This window comes from Podarcis melisellensis (genome assembly GCF_964234715.1).
Source record: "Podarcis melisellensis genome assembly, chromosome: 10".
In the NCBI taxonomy this organism is placed as follows: Eukaryota; Metazoa; Chordata; class Lepidosauria; order Squamata; family Lacertidae; genus Podarcis; species Podarcis melisellensis.
Genome location: NC_138542.1, coordinates 62652851 through 62676926, shown reverse-complemented (window position 1 = coordinate 62676926; position 24076 = coordinate 62652851). Strand labels below are relative to the sequence as shown.

General features: G+C 44.6%; 1 protein-coding gene across 2 annotated transcripts in view; it reads right to left on the bottom strand.

The window, feature by feature from the left end:
- Window positions 1-1988: 1988 nt before the first annotated feature.
- SLCO1C1 (solute carrier organic anion transporter family member 1C1) overlaps window positions 1989-24076 on the bottom strand; it is a 32425-nt gene continuing 10337 nt past the window's right edge. For both annotated transcript variants that reach the window (XM_081926980.1, XM_081926981.1), the window contains exons 10-16: window positions 22955-23150; window positions 17325-17481; window positions 12666-12850; window positions 8407-8471; window positions 7785-7902; window positions 3102-5821; window positions 1989-2747 (exon numbers count right to left, since the gene is read on the bottom strand). In XM_081926980.1, coding sequence (XP_081783106.1) covers window positions 5599-5821; window positions 7785-7902; window positions 8407-8471; window positions 12666-12850; window positions 17325-17481; window positions 22955-23150 — 944 coding nt within the window. In that variant the 3' untranslated portion in view covers window positions 1989-2747; window positions 3102-5598. The remainder of the gene's footprint in view (window positions 2748-3101; window positions 5822-7784; window positions 7903-8406; window positions 8472-12665; window positions 12851-17324; window positions 17482-22954; window positions 23151-24076) is intronic.

The following is a 24076-nucleotide window of genomic DNA, read 5'->3' as shown; positions in this document are numbered from 1 at the left end:
TGAGAAGAAAAGCAATTATTTTATGCAAGGGCAAATACGGAGTGCAACCTAATGGCCCCTTACTTCTTCTGTAACCAGTGGGAGGAAGAGGAGGTGCCAAAGGAGGTGTTTGGGGGAGGAGGGGGAGGAAGGTTTTGAGCAGAGACCTCAAAATCAGTTTTACCTTTTGCGTCTTTCTGTGGTGGTAGTGGTGGCGATGGGGGGCAGGCAACACCCGGCCGTGTGTGTATATACAGAGGCCCTCAAACGAGAGCAAAGCACTTGTTTTCACCAAACGCCCCCCCCCCCATCTGAAGTTGTTTCGTTGCTTTTGGATTAGCTGAACTTTTTCTAAGCAGAAGACTGGGAAGGTAGCCAGACCCCTTTGGCCTGGAAACAGGGGGTAAATTAATGCCTGGCATTCTGAACTGGGAAGGCTGCCAATGTCTGGTGCCCTGACTGAGGCTGGAGGTAGGCTGAGATTAAACGTGTACGAGGTTGGGACCCGAAGCCCAGGACTGTGTCGTGCCAGAATCTGCAAGTGTTCGGGATTACCTGGATAGTCGTCCTTCAGCTGCAGAGTGGGCTATTTTTCACCTTGGAGGAATTTCAGTCTCAATAAGCTGGCTGGCAAATTAGACGACAGGCCAGATATATACGAGCAAATCTTTTATTAGGGATGGGGGAATTTTGGTTTCTCGTTTTTGCAGCCTTACGTTCAGTTCTCCACATTGGCTCACAAATCTTTTTAAGTTGCAGGTTTGATGACTAATTAAGTCATCAAATTGCAGATGACACCAAGCTAATCATAGGAATAAAGGTAAAGGGACCCCTGACTGTTAGGTCCAGTCGTGACTGACTCTGGGGTTGCGGCACTCATCTCGCTTTATTGGACGAGGGAGCCGGCATACAGCTTCTGGGTCATGTGGCCAGCATGACTAAGCCGCTTCTGGCAAAACCAGAGCAGTGCACGGAAACACCGTTTACCTTCCCGCCAGAGCGGTACCTGTTTATCTACTTGCACTGGCATGCTTTCGAACTGCTAGGTTGGCAGGAGCAGGGACTGAGCAACGGGAGCTCACCCCGTCGTGGGGATTCGAATCACCAACCTTCTGATCGGCAAGTCCTAGGCTCTGTGGTTTAACCCACAGCGCCACCCACGTCCCTTAATAATAGGAATACTGATAGATTATTATTACCTTTAAAGCTGAGAGTTCAAATTGCAAATCTAAAGACTAATTAGGTCAACAAATTTGCAGATGGCACCAAACTTATAACAATAATAGTACATTTAAAGCTGAGAGTTTTTAGGAGACCCCTATTCGCTCCATAGAGCTGCAATTCTTCTTGCCTTGGAACTCTAGGAACTGTAGCTCTGTACCTCTGTACTCTCAACACCTTTAAAAAAGCCAGAGATCCAAGGATTCTTTGCAGGAAGTCATGATTGCTTAAAGTGGTATTATACTGCTTTAAATGTACACAGATGAGGGCTGTATGCATAGGCTCTGCTCTCTTCCAATATGTGCCCCCAACTACTTACCCTAAGCAAATATAGCCCTCAGCGGGTGATTGGAAAGATCTTGCACTGCCTGTCAAAGTTGTAGAAAATACTGGGCTGGGTAGAGTGTTAGCCTAACTGCATATGACAAGGTCCTATGAAATGGCTTGATTCAAGCTCAGTTCCAATCTTTTCAATGCCATCAAATCACTCTACCATTTTAGGGAAGTTTTTAATGTTTGATGTTTCATTGTGTTTTTAATATTCTGTTGGGAGCCGCCCAGAGTAGCTGGGGACGCCCAGGCAGATGGGCAGGGTGTATTATTATTATTATTATTATTATTATTATTATCCATCCAGCTGTTCAAAGGAGATTGTATTTGGCAAAGGAGATTTTACAAATTTTAGGGAAAGGTGAACTGCAAATATAAACAGAGATTTCTGTGTATATTAATGTAAAAATTAATAAAAATGGAACACGCGAATTGAAAGAAAAAGAAAATCATAGGCATTGCTCTTAGAATATATTTTAATTTGTTTCCAAATGATTTTTTCAAAATCACTTATTACATCATAGCTAGAAACTGTATACAAAAAACCCCCAAGATGTGGAATTATGTAGCCAGATCTGTGTGCATTCTTCTGTCATGGTTCCAAAGTGCAAGAATTGGTACTGAAAGCCTTACCAATTCCTCATATTCCATAAGCGAAATTAGGGTTTCCAAAAGTGGTGTGCACCAACCACAAGATTTTGTTTGGATCCCAGTTTAGCACTTCATGAGACAGTCCATCTTGGCCCAAGGCACTTTGTAGGCTGCCTGATTCAGCTTGGGGTCTGTCCTGTCCCCCTTCACTATTGAGAAATTACGGGTGAACAGAAGTGGATTGAATTTTCAGAGATACTAGCCCATCCAGGGTACATAAAGCCTGCCAAACTGAAAGCATATAGTTGCAGGGGCTTCTGTTCTGGACACCACTAAAATGTGCCTCCCCCTCCAAAAAATTGAATTGTCTATAACTTTATTTTGGGTTGGCAGAATTTGATGAAATTTGCAGACAAGGTCACAGCTCCTAAAGGCATATATCCTGTCAGATTTCCCAAGGATAGCTTGCAGCGGTTTCCGCACAAGGGCAGCCATCACTGAGTCCACCATTTCACACACACCCCATTTACAATTGGGAAATCTGAAAATGGCTATAACTCCCCCTTCCTTTAGACAGAAGTGGATGAAATTATCAGGCATACTACCACCTCCAGAGTGGATAAAGCCTGCCAAAGGTAAAGGTACCCCTGCCCGTACGGGCCAGTCTTGACAGACTCTGGGGTTGTGCGCCCATCTCACTTAAGAGGCCAGGGGCCAGCGCTGTCCGGAGACACTTCCGGGTCACATGGCCAGTGTGACATCGCTGCTCTGGCGAGCCAGAGCTGCACACAGAAACGCCGTTTACCTTCCCGCTGGTAAGCGGTCCCTATTTATCTACTTGCACCCGGAGGTGCTTTCGAACTGCTAGGTTGGCAGGCGCTGGGACCGAGCAGCGGGAGCGCACCCCGCAGCAGGGATTCGAACCGCCGACCTTTCGATCAGCAAGTCCTAGGCGCTGAGGCTTTAACCCACAGCGCCACCTGCCAATTTATATCCAAATAGCGGGTTTTGTGTAGGGCAACTGTAAAGTTTCTTTAAAAAAACAAAAGGAAATATGGATAACTTTTGTATGTTGAGGTGGTATTGGACAAAGGACAGCAACTGCAGTTGTAGGATGGAAGCTCTTCATCTTCTCATGGGTTTTGTGGGCAACTGGTCTGAAAATTACAGACACGAGGTGCCCCTGAGTAAGAAATGTATGAGCTGAGACAAATAAGTCCAGGAGCTTTTGTGATTGCCACTTTTAAAATAGATTTGGGATTGGAAAGAACTAAAAGGGATTCACTTTCCAAGTAAAATGATTCCCTCTGATTACAAACTTTGTTGATCAGTCAGCAGGGTTCCTCCACGACTTTCTCCTCATTGTGACATTTACTCTCTTTTCCTTCAATCACTCCACCTTGGCACAATGGTACATTTAGAGAACCACAATCACTTTGAGCAGACACTTGCCTGCAACATTTAAAAAAATGCCTGGATCACTGAGGGGCCACAAAGCACTTCAGGGCTCCCTATTTCAGTGTGTGCTGTCTCATACAGATCCCACTTCACCTCTGACAAGCCCAAAATCACCTTGGAATTTATCTAAATCTGATAAACACCACTAGTTTACAAAGAATCGTGGAAGCCTTATTATTTCCTGCTCAATTTTCATGGGACCATTTGTCCCCTGTGAAGTTGGAGGGTAAATTTTGGCTGCTTTGGGAAAAATTTCTGAGAATTTTAGAGACTTATGGAGTTGGTAGGCTTGACTTACCTTGCTTAGTATGATAGACAAATGAATAATAATAGGCAAGAGGTTGTGTTTATCTTTACTTTCTAGGATTTTTTTTAAAATAAAAAGCATCCTAGCTGCATGGAGCAACTACAAAGCTTTTTTTAAAAAAAATGTACAAAAGGGGGGATTTATTGGGCACCCCAGGTCACCCCACCCACCAAAATGTTCTCAGTCATTTCCTACCCCCAATCAGAAGATTCAGTGATCTAGTGGCTTCCTGTCCCTCACAATGATTAAGGCAGCAATCCTATGAATAATTGCTTGCGAATAAGCCCCACTGACCTTCATATGAATAAACATTATGGGATCAGACTGCAAATTATGAAAGTACAATCCTTTATATATAATAGCAAAATACGTGCAAATTTGCATTACTGACAGAGACTGTAGAATGCAACTTTTCTTAGAAAGAAGCTGGGTTACTTTGAAAGAGAACTGTGTTGCTTATTTATGTATTTGGAGTAAAGTATATACTGTACACAACCCAGATTGGAAATTGCATTGTTAGTTAGCAGCCGACACCCTCATACCCCAATAAACCACACCAAAAAGTCACCCAAACCCTTCCAAATTTCTGGAGTACAATAGCTGCCCTTCAAGCTGCCTGTAGGAGAGTCACAGAAGTTATTTCCTCATCAGCCTGACCTAGCCATGTTCACTTGTGAGTTGGTTCTTACTTAATAGCAGATAGGCTTGGGATTAAAACGCCAGTCTTCTTTTTTCAAAGAGGGGTATCTTTTCAATGACGACCTATTGCAGAAGAAGGGTTGATACATTGCAGCTACCCTCTCCACAGAAGCTGCTCGTCAGGTGGGGTGCAGCTGCAACGATAGCTTCTGGGCAGCGGAATTGCTGCAGCTTAGTGGGACGATGAGCTATGAGGTGTCGGAGATGCTATTGCAAACACCCCAGTGGAGCCAAGCCAGTGCTCCTGTCAGTGTGTTTGCACTGCGCTGACCTCCCCACTGCCTTGCCCCTCCCCATGTCCCTCCTGGCCACCATACTGAGTGCTATATGAAACCAAACCCCAAAAATAAGTTGATTAGACAGCTAAGTTGTCCACCATAGGCTGAATTCACTCAGACGCAGAAAGCTTCTAAGATGCTTGCCCTACGTTTTAAGTGTAGCGTTGAGCAATCGTCATCCTATGAGTGCCTCGGAGTTGACATTTTGCCCTGTAAAACAGGGATGGGGAGTCTTTGACGTGCCAGATATTGTTGGACTTCACTTCCCATCACCCCCATGGTCAATGGCCAGGGATCATGGTAGTTGTAGTTCAACAACATCTGGAGCACTGGAAGTTTCTTGTCCCTGCTCTAACATCAACAGAATAATAATAATAATAATAACTGGGAGCAATTGCTACAACGGCACAATGGCTTCTCAGTCATGCTGAGATGGCAAACCAGCCACAAACACTCCAAACGGAAGATTCTCTCAAGGAATGCTGCATACATCAAGCCATATTTGTGTTTCATGTGGAGAAGGAAGAGTTTTGTTCTGCATTTTGAGAAAGGCAAATGCAATGTTGCATTTTCTAAAGGCCTCTACAAGTTCTAGAAAGGTGTTTGGAAGGTTATTGTATTTAGCAAAAAGTTGTGCCCGCCCACCCAGCTCTCTCATTCAAACTCGTTAACTTATAATGAAACGTAGGCCAGAATTTTCCACGTTGGAAGAGAGACCGCTTAAAAATAGTCTTCCTAAAGTCGCGTTTCTTTCTCTGGCCAGTAGGTTGTCTGAATCACGTGGTCACTATTGACGAAGTCGCATTTCCTGCTTTTAACAGAGGTGCTCTCTCGCTCTCCAATGGCTGGGATGGTTTCGTTGTGTGGGGTGTATCTTTTCTTCAGGATGATCAAGACAGCGACACTTAAGAAGGTAGACATGGTGCCCAGAACAACAGTCAAGCCCAGATAGATATACCTGTGAGGCAAGAAGAATTTTGAATCCATTACTTGCACTGGTGCTTCTTTGCTTGATTGTGTTGCCAAAACTCATAATTACCTGAACTACCATAAAATATGGATTGGCCTTAGTGCTAATTCTCAGATGCGATATTAGAATCATAGAATCATAAAACTTTAGAGTTGGAAGGGACCCTGGGGGTCTTCTAATTCAACCCTCTGCAATGCAGGAATCTCAGCTATAGCATCATGAGAGATGACTAACCAACCTCTGCTTAAAAACCTTCAAAAAAGCAGAATCACCAGCTTCCAAGGGAGTCAGCTGTAACGTCGAACAGCTCTTACTGTCAGAAAGTTTTTCCTGATATTAAGTCAGAATCTCCTTTCTTGTAACTTGAAACCATTGGTTCGAGTTGAATATATAATATAATGTATTGTTGTTGCTGCTGTTATTAATTATTATTCATAATTAACAAGCATTCTTTATTATTAGTTAATGGTAATAAAATTGCTATTCTTTATTGTACTTATCAATTATAAACTAATTTTAATATAATTGTTATATTTTGTTGATTGTGATTATTATTGATTATGATCATTATTTTTATTATTATGAGAATGGGCTTCTGAGAAGTTTACAAGTAGAAAAAACCCAATTACACAAGCATCAAGAAGTAAAGATCTATGTTGAAAACATGCAATAAAACAATTCCATTGTTCTATATATGGTCTGAATCAACATGAATTGAACTGTTTTTCTTGTAAGGTCATTTACAGCACATCCTTCCATCAACTCTGCTGAGAGTCCAGCTTCATCAGGCACGCTCCAGGAAATATGAAACATATTCCACATCAATAGAAATAAGCAAATGCTTGCCTGTTAAATGGCTTTCCCATGCTATTTGTAAGGCCATGAACTCGTGTGGTGGTTAGGCATTGGTAAGAAGGGGTTAAGAGGATGTGGGGGGGAGGAACGCCATCACCTCCCCCCAGAGAGCAAAGGGTGGTCTAATAAAGGACTCCAGGGGGCGTGGCCCTGTCCTAAGCCTATGGAGGTGTGGGCCTAAGGCACACCCCCGAGCGGTGACCCGGGGGAGCTCCTAGTTGACGTGCCTCAGCAGGAGACTCCCCCTCTATGGTGTTAACCCTTCCCGGTCTTCAGCAAATGGGCTGGAGCCGGATAGTCGATAGGACCAATGCCTAAGCCAATGCCTCTCATTCCTGAATTCAATAAAGTTGTGGCCTAATTTGCCCATTTAACCTTAATTCTGGTGTCCGGTGTCTTTATTTATCCTTGGTGGGAGGCGGGAACTTGCCACGCAAGGCCATGACCTGCTTGTTGACCTTAGAATTTAGAGGCAAATGTCCTCCAGGTCTCTATCAGCATTTAGCTGGCTTATATGTAGGCTGCCATGCCCTTCTGTGACTTCAGAGCAGCTAAGCCAATGGCAGCCAGAGGGGACTACTCTTGCTTATTCACATCCTCTATAACATCAGAGGCGACCAGCAACCGACTGACGGCTGATTCCCAAAGGATCTAGGTTCTCCAGTTATTACTAAACTAAGAGAAGTTTCTGAAGGGACACGGGTGGAGCTGTGGGTTTAAACCAAAGAGCCTAGGACTTGCCGATCAGAAGGTTGGTGGTTCGAATCCCTGCGATTGGGTGAGCTCCCATTGCTCGGTCCCTGCTCCTGCCAACCTAGCAGTTCGAAAGCACGTCAAAGTGCAAGTAGATAAATAGGTACCGCTCTGGCAGGAAGGTAAACAGCATTTCCGTGTGCTGCTCTGATTCACCAGAAGTGGCTTAGTCATGCTGGGAGCTGTAGGCCGGCTCCCTCGGTCAGTAAAGCGAGATGAGCGCCGCAACCCCAGAATCGGTCATGACTGGACCTAATGGTCAGGGGTCCCTTTACCTTCTTAAGAGAAGATTCTGAAGACCTGAGGGTTACAAATGCAGAAAAGAAATCTCAAACGCAGTTACCTGAACGCATTCGAATCGTACAGCCTGCAAGCCCCCTGACCTCCACACCTTTTGCTTCCCCATTTGAGGCATGTTGTGTCTATTGAGACTCCAAAGTACACTGGAGCCGGGATTCCTGCTGTACAAAGAAAAACAGATATATATTAGGGGTCATGTCCCGGCTCACTCTGCCCATCAACTCCCCTGCCATTCATAGAGTCATGTGTAGAATTGGAGAGTTGGAAGGGACGGTGTGGATCATCTCATCCAAGCCCCTGCAATGCAGGAATCTTTTGCTCAATGTGTCACTTGAACCCACAACCCTGAGATTGCCCCCCCCCGAGCTTCCCCCTTCCCACCCCACGCGGCCACTAAGGTGACTTCATGCCAATCCAGAGTCATGATGTGGCATCATCCAATGGGCATAGCTGTCAACTTTTCCCTTTTCTTGCAAGGAATCCTATTCGGAATAAGGGAGTTTCCCTTAAAAAAAGGAAAACGTTGACAGCTATGCCAATGGGTGCTGTTGCGAATTGCCCTGAGGCCTGCGGGTGACAGGCGGCATGCAAATTAAATTAACAACAGCGATAAATGCAACAAATGAATAAATGCCAGTGAGACGCAAATTCTGACTCATACTTACCAAGAACTCGGATGGCTAAAGTGTAGATGCCCAATGCCAAAGATTTGAGGTGTGGGTTGATGCATCTGAAATACACGAAGCACAGAACCTTCGTTTATAAAAGGCATGACGTTCAAAACACATTGTTGCGGGAACTTAGCTGCAAAGGTGTGCTTATCTCGAGGAGGAACTGCCTGTACTTTTTACAGGACAGTTGTGACTCAGCAAAGAAAGTGAGAGAGGTTTGCAGAGGTGGAAAGAGAGTTAGAGAAGCTAGTAAACTCTAGCCCAGTGGTACGCAGGCATCAGGCTTGTTGGATCTGTTTAGATTTCTGTATGTGTGATTCCCTTTCATTCTAATTTTTAACCAATAATTTATCGGGGTGTTTACACTTCTACGTCTGCATAAACCTTTTCACATACGCTATATCTTTAAATAAAATTTCCTCCCCTTTGAAAGTCCCAGGAGTTAGTCTTGGCGTTATACTGCCACCTTTAGGAATCTAAGATGAATTACACTTGGAAGTTCAACATTATTAACGCCGCCCCCCTTCTCAGATCTAATATGAAGAAATATTTTCAGAAACAGGCTTCCATCAGGTGGTCTGCTAGTCTTTTTTTAATCCCAAATGCTTAATTTAAAACCAGAAAGCTTCCACAACTGAAGAAAGCCTTCAAATTTAAAAGAGGAGGGATTGGGGCATTTTCCAATCTTGCAAATGGTAACAAAAGAAATGTACCACCTGCAGTAAAACTTTGATCAGCTTATCAGGTGCGCCTGGCAAATCAGGGACCTAGGAAACAGCACACATTCGACAATGCGGATAGAATGTTGGTATCGCCCAATGGCGGCTCAGATGCGATATAACCCCCCCCTTGCAAATCCCAGTAACAGAAACTCAGTGAACCTATGATTTGTCTGTAAGACACTTGCATGCAAAAGAAGACCCTCTGCCCCTAATGTTGCACTTGGCTAGCTCCACCCCGATACCCATACATTTAGTGAAGGCCTATAATGAGAGACTTTGACTTGGTAGGTTCAGCCCTTGTTCCTACAAATGCCTAGGAACGTGGGTGGCGCTGTGGTCTAAACCACTGAGCCTCTTGGGCTTGCTGATCAGAAGGTTGGTGGTTCGAATTCCCACGACGGGGTGAGCTCCCATTGCTCTGTCCCAGCTCCTGCCAACCTTGCAGTTCGAAAGCACGCTAGTGCAAGTAGATAAATAGGTACCGCTCCAGCAGGAAGGTAAATGGCATTTCTGTGCGCTCTGGTTTCCGTCACAGTGTTCCGTTGTGCCAGAAGCAGTTTAGTCATGCTGGCCACATGACCCAGAAAGGTGTCTGCAGACAAACACTGGCTCCCTTGGCCTGAAAGCGAGATGAGTGCCGCAACTCCATAGTCGACTTTGACTGGACTTAACCATCCAGGGGTCCTTTACCTTTACTATAAATGCCTGGCTTCTACTCGGCAGCATTGTTATCAAATTCACAGACCTTATTTGCCTCACAGCCCCACAATGTTCCGCATTTGTAAGAACTCAATCATTTAGTGTGGTGTTGTTGTTGTTGTTTAGTCGTTTAGTCATGTCCGACTCTTCGTGACCCCCTGGACCAGAGCACTCCAGGCACTCCTGTCTTCCACTGCCTCCCGCAGTTTGGTCAAACTCATGCTGGTAGCTTCGAGAACACTGTCCAACCATCTCGTCCTCTGTCGTCTCCTTCTCCTTGTGCCCTACATCTTTCCCAACATCAGGGTCTTTTCCAGGGAGTCTTCTCTTCTCATGAGGTGGCCAAAGTATTGGAGCCTCAGCTTCAGGATCTGTACTTCCAGTGAGCACTCAGGGCTGATTTCCTTCTGAATGGATAGGTTTGATCTTCTTGCAGTCCATGGAACTCTCAAGAGTCTCCTCCAGCACCATAATTCAAAAGCATCAATTCTTTGGTGATCAGCCTTCTTTATGGTCCAGCTCTCACTTCAATACTTCACTACTGGGATAACCATGGCTTTAACTGCAGGCCTTAAACCTTGGAACTCTCTCCCTATTGATACCAAGCAGGCTCCTTTGCCAACCTCTTTTCTGCGCCTGCTAAAGACATTCTCATTCCAACAAGGCTACCCAGATGTTTAGAAAGTTGAGATAATCTTAATCAGCTTCAGTATTTTACCTTCATAGGTAGGGTTGTAATTTTCTCTCAGTTTTCTCGTTTTAGCTTTCGGTATAACGCTTTGAGGAGTTGCTGTTTTCGTTTTGCAATCAAGTGGTGCATAAATTTTGTGAAATAAATAAATAAATACAAAATGTTTTGTGGTTTCCTGCCCCACTTTCCACTGACAGCCACTGATATGGAATGCTGGAAGTGCTGTAACTCAAGTGGTAGACCAGGGATGTCCAACCAGTAGATTGTGATCTACTGGTAGATGCGCAGCTGATCCTGGTAGATCACAGGATCCAGTGTGGTGTGGTGGTTAAGAGCGGTAGACTCGCAGTCTGGTTAACCGAGTTCGTGTCTCCGCTCCTCCACATGCAGCTGCTGGGTGACCTTGGGCTAGTCCCACTTCTCTGAAGTCTCACAGAGTGCTTGTTGTGGGGGAGGAAGGGAAAGGAGATTGTTAGCCACTTTGAGACTCCTTTGGGTAGTGATAAAGCGGGGTATCAAATCCAAACTCTTCTTCTTCTTCTTATCACATACAAAAAGTCACAGTCTCTTGGGAGTTGGATATGCCTGTGGTAGAGCATCTGTCTTGCATAAGGAATGATCCAGGTTCAACCCCCAACATCTGCAGGTAGTGCTGGGAGAGAACCCAGCTTGAAATCAAGGAGAACCACTTTCAGTCAGTGTAGATTAAAGGTAAAGGTAAAGGGACCCCTGACCATTAGGTCCAGTCATGGAAGACTCTGGGGTTGCAGCGATCATCTCACTTTATTGGGTGAGGGAGCCGGCATACAGCTTCCGGGTCATGTGGCCAGCATGACTAAGATGCTTCTGGTGAACCAGAGCAGTGCACGGAAACACCGTTTACCTTCCCGCCAGAGTGGTACCTATTTATCTACTTGCACTTTGCCGTGCTTTTGAACTGCTAGGTTGGCAGGAGCAGGGACTGAGCAATGGGCGCTCACCCTGTTGCAGGGATTCGAACCGCCGACCTTCTGATTGGCAAGTCCTAGGCTCTGTGGTTTAACCTACAGCGCCACCAGTGTAGATTAGAGTTTCCCAAACTTGGGTCTCCAGCTGTTGTTGGACTATGACTCCCATCACTCCTGATTAGCAGGATGAATGGTGAGGGATGATGGGAACTGTAGCCCAAAAAACAGCTGGAAGCCCATGTTTGGGAAACCCTGAGATAGATAAGTGCTGAGTTGATAGACCAATGGTCTGACTCAACTTCTCATGTCAAAAATGCAGAAAACCATCACGTCAACATCAGGCAAGTTTCACTAGATCCCGGCTGGAAAACCAGTTGCCCTCCAGGTGTTGCTGGAGCCCACCTCCCATAAGCCCCAGTTGGCTCAGCCAGATGGTGGGAACTTAAATCCAACAAAATCTGGGGGACCTCAGGCCCTTTGCTAGACGTAGATCAGGCGCTCTACTTCTGGGCTAGCTGTTGAGGAGGGGGAATTTGACACCAATGGCAAAGGATGCTTAAGGAATTTGATTTCTGATCCACACTTCCTGGGTGGGAAAAAAAAAGTTACCACAAAGCATTAAAGCACACATTTTAGGATAAAATATGTTGAGAGCTGTGTGCAATGAGATACCGTATTTTTTGCTCTATAAGGCGCATCAGACCACAAGACGACCTAGTTTTTGGAGGAGAAAAACAAGAAAAAAAATATTCTGAATCTCAGAAGTCAGAACAGCAAGAGGGATCGCTGCGCAGTGAAAGCAGCAATCCCTCTTGCTGTTCTGGCTTCTGTGATAGCTGCGAAGCCTGCATTTGCTCCATAAGATGCACACACATTTCCCCTTACTTTTTAGGAGGGAAAAAGTGAGTCTTATAGAGCAAAAAATATGGCAATTTTTTTTTTACATATTTAAATTAAGGTTTTTGAAAAATTGGGTATGCATGTGAATGTGTGTGTGATATAAATAATATATATAAATATGACACACACAAAATGCAGACTAATGCTGAAATAGGATGGAATCAATGAGCACATGAGACAATGACACAGCTATAGACTGATCTGTCCACTCCTGCTAAATTTCCATTCCTACATAATTCCCTTTAGCACTTGGGGATACGTATTGCGCTCAGTGGAAACGACTAAGCTATTCACCGTAGGAGTAAAATGTATCCAGGAGTCCCTCCAATGGACAGGGTGAAAGATGTGATTACTGATACAACCAGAAAATAGAGGAACATTTTGGGGCATTCGTTTCCTTTTTGGCACGGTCCCATCACAGCTGAAGACTGCCTTGACGACAATTCCGTGATCCCCACACAGCTGCAGTTATAAAATATCTGGAATGAAGCACATAAAAATATGGATTCAGAAACTGGTGAATGGTAAATATGACATGCAAGGCTAATCATGGACCAAAGTTACAGAAAATCAAGGCCTTTAAAAAAATTAAAATTAAACCAGCACATTGTTCCTAACAGTTTAAAAAGCAAAACATTCCCAAACACTGTGAGAAGTTCTTGAATGCTAGAAGGGCCACAGCGACGACTTCAGGTAGCAATACACATTTGCAAAAGTCCTGGCATTACAGCTTGACACCATCACATTTGACTAAGGTCAAAACGGGTTGGATTAAAAAATGTCCTTCTATTGAAGAAAGTTGTCTTTCCAGGAATGAAATCAGGTTTGATACAGCAGAGGTGCTGTTTCCATATTCCTCATGAATGCCATTTCCAGCACTGTTTGAGGTCCCCTCCATTACATTTTTTTAGGGGCATAGAGAAGTGGGGAGCAGAGATTGACACCCACTCCATCCATTCACAGGAGCTGACTGTGTCTTATCCATGTCTCTGGATCCAACCAATGGACTTGCAATGGGAAGAGATCCCGAAACAAGCACAGATATGAGCTACATTGTGCCGAAATCATAGAATCATAAGGGGTCCCAAGGGTCATATAGTCCAATGCAGGAATCTCAACTAAAGCAACCATGACAGATGGCCATCCATGGCTATAGGGCAGGGTGGAATCAACCTGGTCTGTGCAGGGCCAGTGCCACTTGTAAGGGATCTTGAGCAAGGTGTCCTCTAGGTCTAACCAACCTCTATATGGTGGATCCTACATCCTATTCCACTTTGATGCTTACCTCCCCTCACTAATAAAAAACCCGATGATGTTGCATCAGCAGACATGGACAACCATTTTTCTTTCCTTTCTTAACTAGGTGTCAGGCTTTGAGGAATTCTATCCCTCCCCCAGTGGCAGCAAGAAGCAGAGAAAAACAAAGAAGAGTTCTTACTAATGAGTTTATTCAATCATCACAGTGAGAGACAAAGGAATGCAGTTAGTCTCCCGTTAATGGCATTGCCCCCTCCCTTCCTAGCAACAGCACTTCCCCTTATGGTGGCCACCAGGGGCTAATTGTCTCTGAGTCCTTTGCTCTTGCACTCTCAATAAATGCCGGGTTCTGGGAGAAGGGGGGTCAGAAATACTCTCCAGTGACAAGTTGTCAGCTGGCTGCTCAGCTTGTCTTCTCCCAACACCTCCCAACTATTCTGTCTCTGCCTGTCTCTGAGCTGTGACCTTCCTCAAACTACTGCTGTAATTCAATGCTGCCTTCATCTTCTCTGGAAGCTTCGGGAAGAGAAGTGAGGCAGGGGCAAGCTCCACCATTCCTCCTCAGTCTTGTCACCTTCAGTCCAGTCCCTGACGCTAGGGCAGTAGGGCTGGTGGCATTTATAAGCAGAGCACAAAGACGACCAAGGCAGCAGACTATGGAGAGGACGTTCTGGAGAACAGGAAGTGTGTGTGCAGGGGTGAGCTGCAGTCTCACTCTACCCTCTGTATCTGACTGCCACTGGTCCAACTGTTCTTGTAAAAAAAGGGGGAGCTGTCAGCCCTTGAGCCCTGACATTTGCAATTCCATGTTGGCAGCTAATACTTGACCTGGAGCCAGCTTGATTCCACCATTGCAAATGAGCATTAGAAGAGTTGTGAGAATTGTTCCTTTACTTAAAAAAAAAATAATTAAATTGAATTTAAATACAACACATGAAAAGCGGTGTTTTGGTTTTTTTAGTGAAGAAAGAAAAATGCAAAAAGGTGTATTAGATCACTATACCAATTGTTAACAGTTAACAATTACCATTTTCACCTACTGCATTTCATATAAATGAGTTCCAAATTCCATTATACTTGTCCATGGAAAGTCTAGGTCTATAAGCAATCCACACATAGGTGGCAAGTGTAGTCATGCCTGCAATCCACTGAATAAATGGAGCCAGACACTTTTATTTTTCCAATGCAGCAACATCGACCTTTTGACCACAGTAAGGTCACAGAGAATCCATTGATATTGTCCAGTTGTCACATTTGATATAGCAGGTATGTAGTATATATATATATATATATATGCTTTCGTAGATTTTCACGGGTACAGGAATGCAGGTTTTGGTGTCCTCGGGTGTCTTCCCGTGTAAAAGTTGGGGTGTCTAGGCGACGTTTCGACGAGGTCTCACTCGTCATCTTCAGGCTGGTGCTTTCGGCTTCTTGTTACTGGAACAGAGCAGGATCTCAGTGTTTGAGTTCCTATAAATACTGTTGAGGGGGTGTGGTGTATAGCCTCCAATGTTCTGGGCAGAGAGGAAGTTCCCAGGCTAGTGTGCCTTTTCTTCTTTTGTTCCTTAATTACTTGAGGGATATCTTGAGTGATTTCTTGAGTGATATCCTGAGTACCACTTAGGTGGGTCATTAGGTGTGGATTAGTTGCTAAAGTCTTTGTGTCTTGACCTCTTGAACTTTGTGAAGAGTTTTTCTGAGAAGATGGCTGTACTGCACTTAGTTGTGCTCTGGCTTGGCTTCGTGTATAGGGGCGAGCTGTGGTTTTGTGGCCTGTGTCAGCCAGATCTGTGTAGGGATTGCAGGGGAGTGCAGCATCCGGAGGTGCCACCATGGTTTGGCTACTGGATGGTGTCTGTAATTTATCTGTGGAGAGGGTCTGGGTTTGGGTCTGGTGTGGTTGATTGGTGATGGCGTTCTGTGTGCCTCTGGATCTGGTGTCAGTTTTTGTGGGGAGGGCTAATTTCCAGATGTCTGGCAAGCGGGATGTGTCGTCACGCTTGTTCATGTTGTGAGGGTGTTTCTCTATCTCGATGGCTTCCATGATTATTCTCTTGTGGTGATGTTCCATGTTAAAGAGCAATTTGGAATCTGCAAAATTAATTTCGTGTCCTGTTTCTTTCATGTGTTGGAAAAGAGAGGAAGTTTTTTCTTCTTTTTTGACGGCATTCTTGTGTTCTGCGATACGTGCATTTATTCGTCTGTTTGTTTGTCCAATGTACGTGGCTGGGCAGACTTTGCAGGGTATTTCATAGACCCCTTGGTTTTCCAACTGGATTTTATCCTTGGGGTTTCTGAGGATATTGGCTATTTTTTGGTTGGTGCAAAAGGCTGTTTTGATATTGTGTTTATGGAGGATTTTGCTAATTTTATCTGTAGTGCCCTTGATATAAGGAAGGAGGGCCATGCCATTGTTTTCTTCTGTGTCTTGGTTTTTGGGGGGTGTTTCTTTTTGGATTAGCTTCGTAACCCTGTTTTGCTGGTATCCATTGGCAATTAACACATTTGAGAGATTCTGTAACTCAGTTGTCAAGTGGTCTTTGTCAGCCAGGCGTTTGGTTCTGGAGATGAGAGTCTTGGCTACGGAGTTTATTTGTGCAGGGTGGTGGTGTGATTGTGCATGTAAGTAGCGGTTGGTGTGTGTTTTTTTCCGGTAGATAGTGTGTCCTAGGGAGCCATCAGGTTTTTTGTAGATTAGGACGTCAAGGAAGGGAAGTTGGTTGTTGGCTTCTATTTCCATAGTGAATTGTATTTTGGGGTGTAGGCTGTTGAGATGTGTGAGGAAGCTATCCAGTTTTTCCTTCCCGTGTGGCCAAATTACAAAGGTGTCGTCAACATATCTGAGCCAAAGTTTGGGTTTGTGTTCTGACTTGTCTAAAGCATTGGTTTCAAAGTGTTCCATGTACAGGTTTGCGATGACCGGTGAGAGGGGTGATCCCATAGGTGATCCCCTGCAATCCCTACACAGATCTGGCTGACACAGGCCACAAAACCACAGCTCGCCCCTATACACGAAGCCAAGCCAGAGCACAACTAAGTGCAGTACAGCCATCTTCTCAGAAAAACTCTTCACAAAGTTCAAGAGGTCAAGACACAAAGACTTTAGCAACTAATCCACACCTAATGACCCACCTAAGTGGTACTCAGGATATCACTCAAGAAATCACTCAAGATATCCCTCAAGTAATTAAGGAACAAAAGAAGAAAAGGCACACTAGCCTGGGAACTTCCTCTCTGCCCAGAACATTGGAGGCTATACACCACACCCCCTCAACAGTATTTATAGGAACTCAAACACTGAGATCCTGCTCTGTTCCAGTAACAAGAAGCCGAAAGCACCAGCCTGAAGATGACGAGTGAGACCTCGTCGAAACGTCGCCTAGACACCCCAACTTTTACACGGGAAGACACCCGAGGACACCAAAACCTGCATTCCTGTACCCGTGAAAATCTACGAAAGCATATATATATATATATATATATATATATATATATATATATATATATATATATATATATATAATCTATCTATCTATCTATCTATCTATCTATATATATCCTCCAAAATTTTTAGCTTTTTTGTGTGTGCAGTCATATTTATACAATTCACCGTTTTCTCCCAAAACTTTGTGAGCATAGGACATTGCAAAAATTGGTCCTTTACTTATCAAAGTAGAGGAAGGACCAGCCACATACCATGTCTTTCCCACTTCCATTGGATGTTTTGCAACCAGCAAGGCAAGCTGAGATGTAGGTGATTCCGTTTTCCCCGCATATGGGATCCCATTCATTCTTGGAGCAGATGCAGCCGGAGTTGCACTCCGAAAACAGAGTTCGTTCCACCTGTTTGTGGCTGGAGAAAGGGGAGGGGAAAATAATTAGGAGAGGCTTTTCGGAGGCTGCAGGAGGCTGCTGTGGGGAGAGAAGCAGCTCTGCAGGTGGGGTGCAGCCACTATGCAAACTTTTGGGCTCTCCAGAAAGGAGAGGAGGAAGACAGCAAAGAGGTCAGCATGGTGCAAATGCACTGGAGGAGCCAGTCCCGCAGTCCTCCAGGTGCTTTTGCACCGCGCTGACCTCCCCACAGCCTCCCTCCTGGTAAGCAACAGGGTCTCACCAGCCAAAAAGATAGCATAGCAGCTATGCCCCACTTAGCAGCTGTGTCTGTGTAGGGAGAGAGGAGGGGAGATGTCTCCTTGCCACTAATACTCCATTGGATACAACCCAATAGTCACTGAATTTCCACTTATGTCACAGAAATAAGTGGGCAACCACAAAGATGAATGGGTAGTCAAATTGTGTGAGTACTTGGAGCTCGCGAAGCTGACAGATGCAATAAGAGATAAACCTAAAAAGATGGTGAAAGAAGAATGGGAATGTTTAAATAATTATCTAGGGGATAAGAGTTCATCAATAAAGACCTGGTTATGTTTTGAATGATACCGCATAGGGAAATCTTCCCTGATACCAAGATGAGGGATTCTATGGAAAGCAGATAGAGAGAATTGATAAGAATAATGATCTGTTGTGACCTTGACAGAAGCATACAATAGATGAGCCTTCTTGTGTTTTGGCTCATTCCCCCCTTTTTTTCTTTCCCCCTTTTTTTCCTTTCTTCCTTCTCCCTCTCCTTTCCTTTTTCTTTTTTCTTTCCCATAATGGCTTATGTTCTATGCCATGTACTTTGATATTTTTGTAGTTTTTTAGCCTTTTCCATTATTATTATTAAGGATTTTTCTTTTGTATTCTTGGTTGTTTATATTTATCTGTATTTGTTTAAAGCAAAATAAAAATTATTTAAAAAAAAAGTGGGCAACATTGCAGACTCCAGTAACCATTATCCCCAGTCAGCCTGGTCAACGGAAATGTAATTGATTAATATACAGAGAAAGGTGTCTCATATGGAGTCAGGCCATTGGCCGATCTAGATCAGTACTGTCAACACTGGCTGGCAGTGGCTCTTCAGTATTATCTTTCCCAGTGCTACCTGGAGATGTCATGGATTGAACTTGAACTTCTGCATCCAAAACAGACGCAGCTATAGTCCTTCACCAAAAGGCTGTGGGGCAGTTTACAACACAAAACCACATCCTAACTGTACAACACAAGAACTGAAAAGCAAACTTTTCAATACAACCCGTAACAACAGCAGCAAACTATTCATAAAATTCCAACCCTTGACGTTCTCCACATCCAAAAGCCTGATGGAAAAAAGCATGTCTTCCATCTGTTTTCTAAAAGAAAACAATGATGTGCTAGGTGTCCATAATTTCATCGACGGCCCCATTCACACCAAACATTTAAATTGTGGTGATACCACTTTAAACAGTCATGGCTTACCCCAAAGAATTCTGGGAGCTGTGGTTTGTTAAGGGTTCTGAGAGTTGTTTGGAGGCTCCTAGACATCACATTGCCAACAAAGGTCCGTAAAGTTAAAGCTATGGTTTTTCCAGTAGTGATGTATGGAAGTGAGAGCTGGACCATAAAGAAGGCTGATTGCCGAAGAGTTGATGCTTTTGAATTCTGGTGCTGGAGGAGACTCTTGAGAGTCCCATGGGCTGCAAGAAGATCAAACCTATCCATTCGGAAGGAAATCAGCCCTGAGTGCTCACTGGAAGGACAGATCCTGAAGCTGAGGCTCCAATACTTTGGCCACCTCATGAGAGGAAAACTCCCTGGAAAAGACCCTGATGTTGGGAAAGATGGAGGGCACAAGGAGAAGGGGATGGCAGAGGGCGAGATGGTTGGACAGTGTTCTCGAAGCTACTAGCATGAGTTTGACGAAACTGCAGGAGGCAGTGGAAGATAGGAGTGCCTGGCGTGCTCTGGTCCATGGGGTCACGAAGAGTCGGACACGACTAAACGACTAAACAACAACAATAAATTCCCCTCACAGGAATACAATTCCCAAAACTGTTTTAACAATCAGTGCCTGGGGAATTCTGCCCCTTGTACTGTGATTCCCAGTTGTCCACTAGGCAGCGCCAAATCCACGCAAGGGATTTTTACAGTATATGATGTCATCATGGCATTGCCCGATTGACAAGTGGGTTTCACAGCCCACCTGTCAGAGTTCAACTGTGGGGTGGGAACCGGTCTTTATCTAGTCAAAAGGTTTCCTTACGCCTGGCTCTAGGTGCACAGGGCTATGAATGACTAGGACTAGGTTGCAGAGGTTATCAGAAAATACTCCAGAAATAGTGCTTCATCGAAGAATGGCCAATAGCAGCCAGGTGAAGCCATGCGACACTCTATATTAGTCTCTTTTGATGGGGTCACTGCCAACAGTGATTACCACAACCTTTCAAAAGATTACAGGAAGGCCTATGGACTGGATATTAATTCAAGCTCTGTTTCCTTGTCCCCCGCCTCTAATGTTGAACATGCTCAACAAGCCTGCTTTCAAGGACATGACATCCTTTTATCCGAGAAAAGCTTTTCCATGTTTACTGTTCCAGGCGCTGTCATCAACCTCTCTGAAGGCAAAGATGCTAACATCTCCAGTACACCAGAGGCTGTGTTTATAAGACCAGGGGTTGACTGAGGAAATCACTTTTCCTTTCGGGATACTGATCCCGGAGTCAGAATTTTAGAAGGCTTATATAATATGTGTACCGGGGGGGGGGGGAATCTTTTGAAAAGCTATTTACCATCTGACTAAAGAACCTCCTGCTCTGTACATTTAAAGCAATGCCATACCACTTTAAAGAGTTATACCTTCCCTGAAACAATCCAGGGAATTGTAGTTTGCTGAGAGTGCAGACAATTGTGCGGAGGCCCCTATTCCCCTCACAGAGTCACAATTCCCAGAGTGATTTAACAATCAACGCCTCTTCCCAGGGAACTCGGGGAATTGTAGCTCTGTGAGGGGAATAGGGGTTTGCCATTTGTTAAGGGGGCTGCCTTGTAGCTCTCGGCAGCCCCCTTAACAAATGACAGCTCCTAGAATTCTTTGAGGGAAGCAGTGACTTTTTTTAAAAGCAGACATCACCTTGCCAACAAAGGTCCATATAGTTAAAGCTATAGTTTTCCCAGTAGTGATGTATGGAAGTGAGAGCTGGACCATAAAGAAGACTGATTGCCGAAGAATTGATGCTTTTGAATTATAGTGCTGGAGGAGACTCTTGAGAGTCCCATGGACTGCAAGAAGATGAAACCTATCCATTCTGAAGGAAATCAGCCCTGAGTGCTCACTGGAAGGACAGATCCTGAAGCTGAGGCTCCAATACTTTGGCCACCTCATGAGAAGAGAAGACTCCCTGGAAAAGACCCTGATGTTGGGAAAGATGGAGGGCACAAGGAGAAGGGGACGATGGAGGACGAGATGGTGGGACAGAATTATAAAAGCTACCAACGTGAGTTTGACCAAACTGCAGGAGGCAGTGGAGGACAGAGGTGCCTGGTGTGCTCTGGTCCATGGGGTCACGAAGAGTCGGACATGACTAAATGACTAAACAACAACAATTGTTGGCATCTTTCTGTCTTGATAGGCAATGGAGGGTGAAATCAAATTGCTGCATTAGCAGCACCAAAGTGACCTTCTTTGGGTGCAAGCCTTGGCAGTGTGTATGGAGGTCTTGGACTGCCCATATGACATGACCCCCTCTCTCGACCTTACCAATGTGGTCCAAAGGAAAGCAGAGCAAGACATTTGGCACCAGCTTGGCTGCAGGAGTTGCCAGAAGGAGGCGTACAAGGCGCCATTCAAATGTCTTAGGGACTCCACCCCAGATTTGTGCAGAGTTTACTCCTTAGATATCCCACAAGGTGAAGGAGGTTGAGAATTAGAATTTTCCTTCTCCTAGATGGGCTACATTTCCAGCTTGACAAGCCCCATCTGCCCCTCATTTCCCTCTGCAGGTTATGCAGAAACCACTGTCTTAAATGTTGGACCCACTATTGGTCTCATCCACTCCATCTGTCATGCATGCAGGGGAAGCCCCTAACTCAGGCGTCCCCAAACTCGGCCCTCCAGATGTTTTGGGACTACGACTCCCATCATCCCCAGCTTACAGGACCAGTGGTCAGGGATGATGGGAATTGTAGTCCCCCCAAAAACTGTAGCCCTGGGGATTATCTAATTGATTTTTAATTTTTGAATTTTATTGTTATTCATGTTTTTATACTGTATTTTATGCTGCTTTTATAATTAAGTGTTTTTAAGTGTTTTAAATTTGTTGTTAGCCGCCCTCAGTCCGGTTTTTGAACCGGGAAGGGCGGGGAATAAATAAATTATTATTATTATTACTATTATTAAACATCTGGAGGGCTGAGTTTGGAGATGCCTGCCCTAACTCATCAAGAGTTTAATACCTATCAGCTACCCTCACTTGATTAGCTGCCCAGTCGAAGCCCTTCCTGTGTTGTTGTATGGTGATAGCTTCTAGGAACCACAGGTGAGGGCTGAGCTGAGTGCAGGATGGGGACCAAAGGTGGACGAACTACCCCAGAAGGAGCATGATGTGTTTCCCCTTAAAGTGGCACAAGAGTGCTCTAAATGCATGGTGCTGATACTAAGACTGTCTGAAAAATTCACATGGCCAAGAACACAACCAGCAGATCACACACATGTCAACTCTGTGTACTGCAGTTACTGATGGAAACTTCAGTAGCAGTGAAAAGCAGCACATTAGCTGCAGTATATTTTCAAAGCTTTTTCTTTTATTATTTACTAAAATTTATATATCACTGAATCAGAAAAAAGCAAAACCCTGTCTCTAAGCAGTTACCAAACATTCATTAAAAATAGCAAGAAAATCATAAATACAGATAAAATCCACAGATTTTTCTAAAAACACATGTATGTAATGAAAGCACATGTATTAGTAAGCTAACCTGAACCGTTTTTTGCAGACATCAAAAACACTACAATGAAGGCACTTGCCTAATCTCAAAAGGCAGGGAGTTCGAGAGAGCAGGTGCCGCTACACTAATGAAAAACAAGTTCTTGCCAGTGCAGATTGTAAATGATGAGGCACTTGGAAAGCTGTGAGTTCCCTAGATCAAAGTGGTCAAGTTAGTCCACACAAGTACAGTCATAACTCGTGTTACCTCCACTTCACGTTATGTTCCACGGCAACCTGGAAGTACCGGAAAGGGTTACTTCCGGGTTTCGCCGCTCGCGCATGCACAGAAGCGACGAATCGCAACCTGCGCATGCGCAGACGTATTGCTGCAGGTTGCGCTCTTTTCATGTTGCGAACGGGCCTCCGGAACGGATCCCGTTCTCAACCAGAGGTACCACTGTATAAGAAGGAGGTGCCCTTGAAAGCCCATTTAGAACAGGATTTCATCATAGCCACTCCCCAGCCCTGCCCAGTTGAACGTACCCTTTGTAGGAGACAGTCAGGCCTGCCACGTCAACATTCTTGCAGCTGATGGCAAACAGCAGCAGCAGGAGGAGGTAGCCAAAGAAAGAGGATCCCAGGGACAACTTGGCTGCCCCCAAAACGTTCAGCCTGAATTTCTTCATGATCAGCCCTCCGGAGAATATCCCCAAAGCAACAGCAGGGATATTGATGAGACCTACAGCCCCTCAAACAAAGAGGAAAATCAATACGGCGTGGTCTCGTTTTTAGCAACCTACAGAATTCCCCTGAAAAATTCTGGATTTTTAAAAAGCTGCCAGTACCAGTTATTGCTCCTTCTGTTGGAACACAACATAAAGGAATATAGAGAAATACAGAAACACAGCTCACATAACTCTGTATGTAATTATATAGAATTTCCCAAAGGCAAAATGTAAAAATAAGACATTTACATTCCACCAAGTGTCCGTTTCGTTAAATATAGTCTTTACCTAATGTATGCAATGTCAAAATCAGGTACAAGTGTATGAGTGTTATTCATTCCATAAAGAGCAAAGAATCTCTACAAGTGTTGTTGTTGTTTAGTCGTGTCCGACTCTTCGTGACCCCATGGACCAGAGCACGCCAGGCACTCCTGTCTTCCACTGCCTCCTGCAGTTTAGTCAAACTCATGCTGGTAGCTTCGAGAACATTGTCCAACCATCTCGTCCTCTGTCGTCCCCTTCTCCTTGTGCCCTCCATCTTTCCCAACATCAGGGTCTTTTCCAGGGAGTCTTCTCTTCTCACGATGTGGCCAAAGTATTGGAGACACAGCTTCAGGATCTGTCCTTCCAGTGATCACTCAGGGCTGATTTCCTACAAGTGTACTTGTTGCTAAAGGATAATCCGCAGACTGGGCGGGAAAAACCTATTCACATCCCCGGGAGTGTTGTACTGTTGCCCTCAATCACCCAAATTGCAGTAGCAGTGCCTCAGCTGTGTAAAAAAATTCAATTCTCTTTATTGAATGAATGGTCATTTGGATGGAACTTTGGCTTTGAGACACATTCCGTATTGCACTTGTACATGATTTTGGTATTCCATACCTTCTGAATTGGACCCAGAGGGAAACACTCGTGGAGCAAATCATGTCAGTTTTGCCTT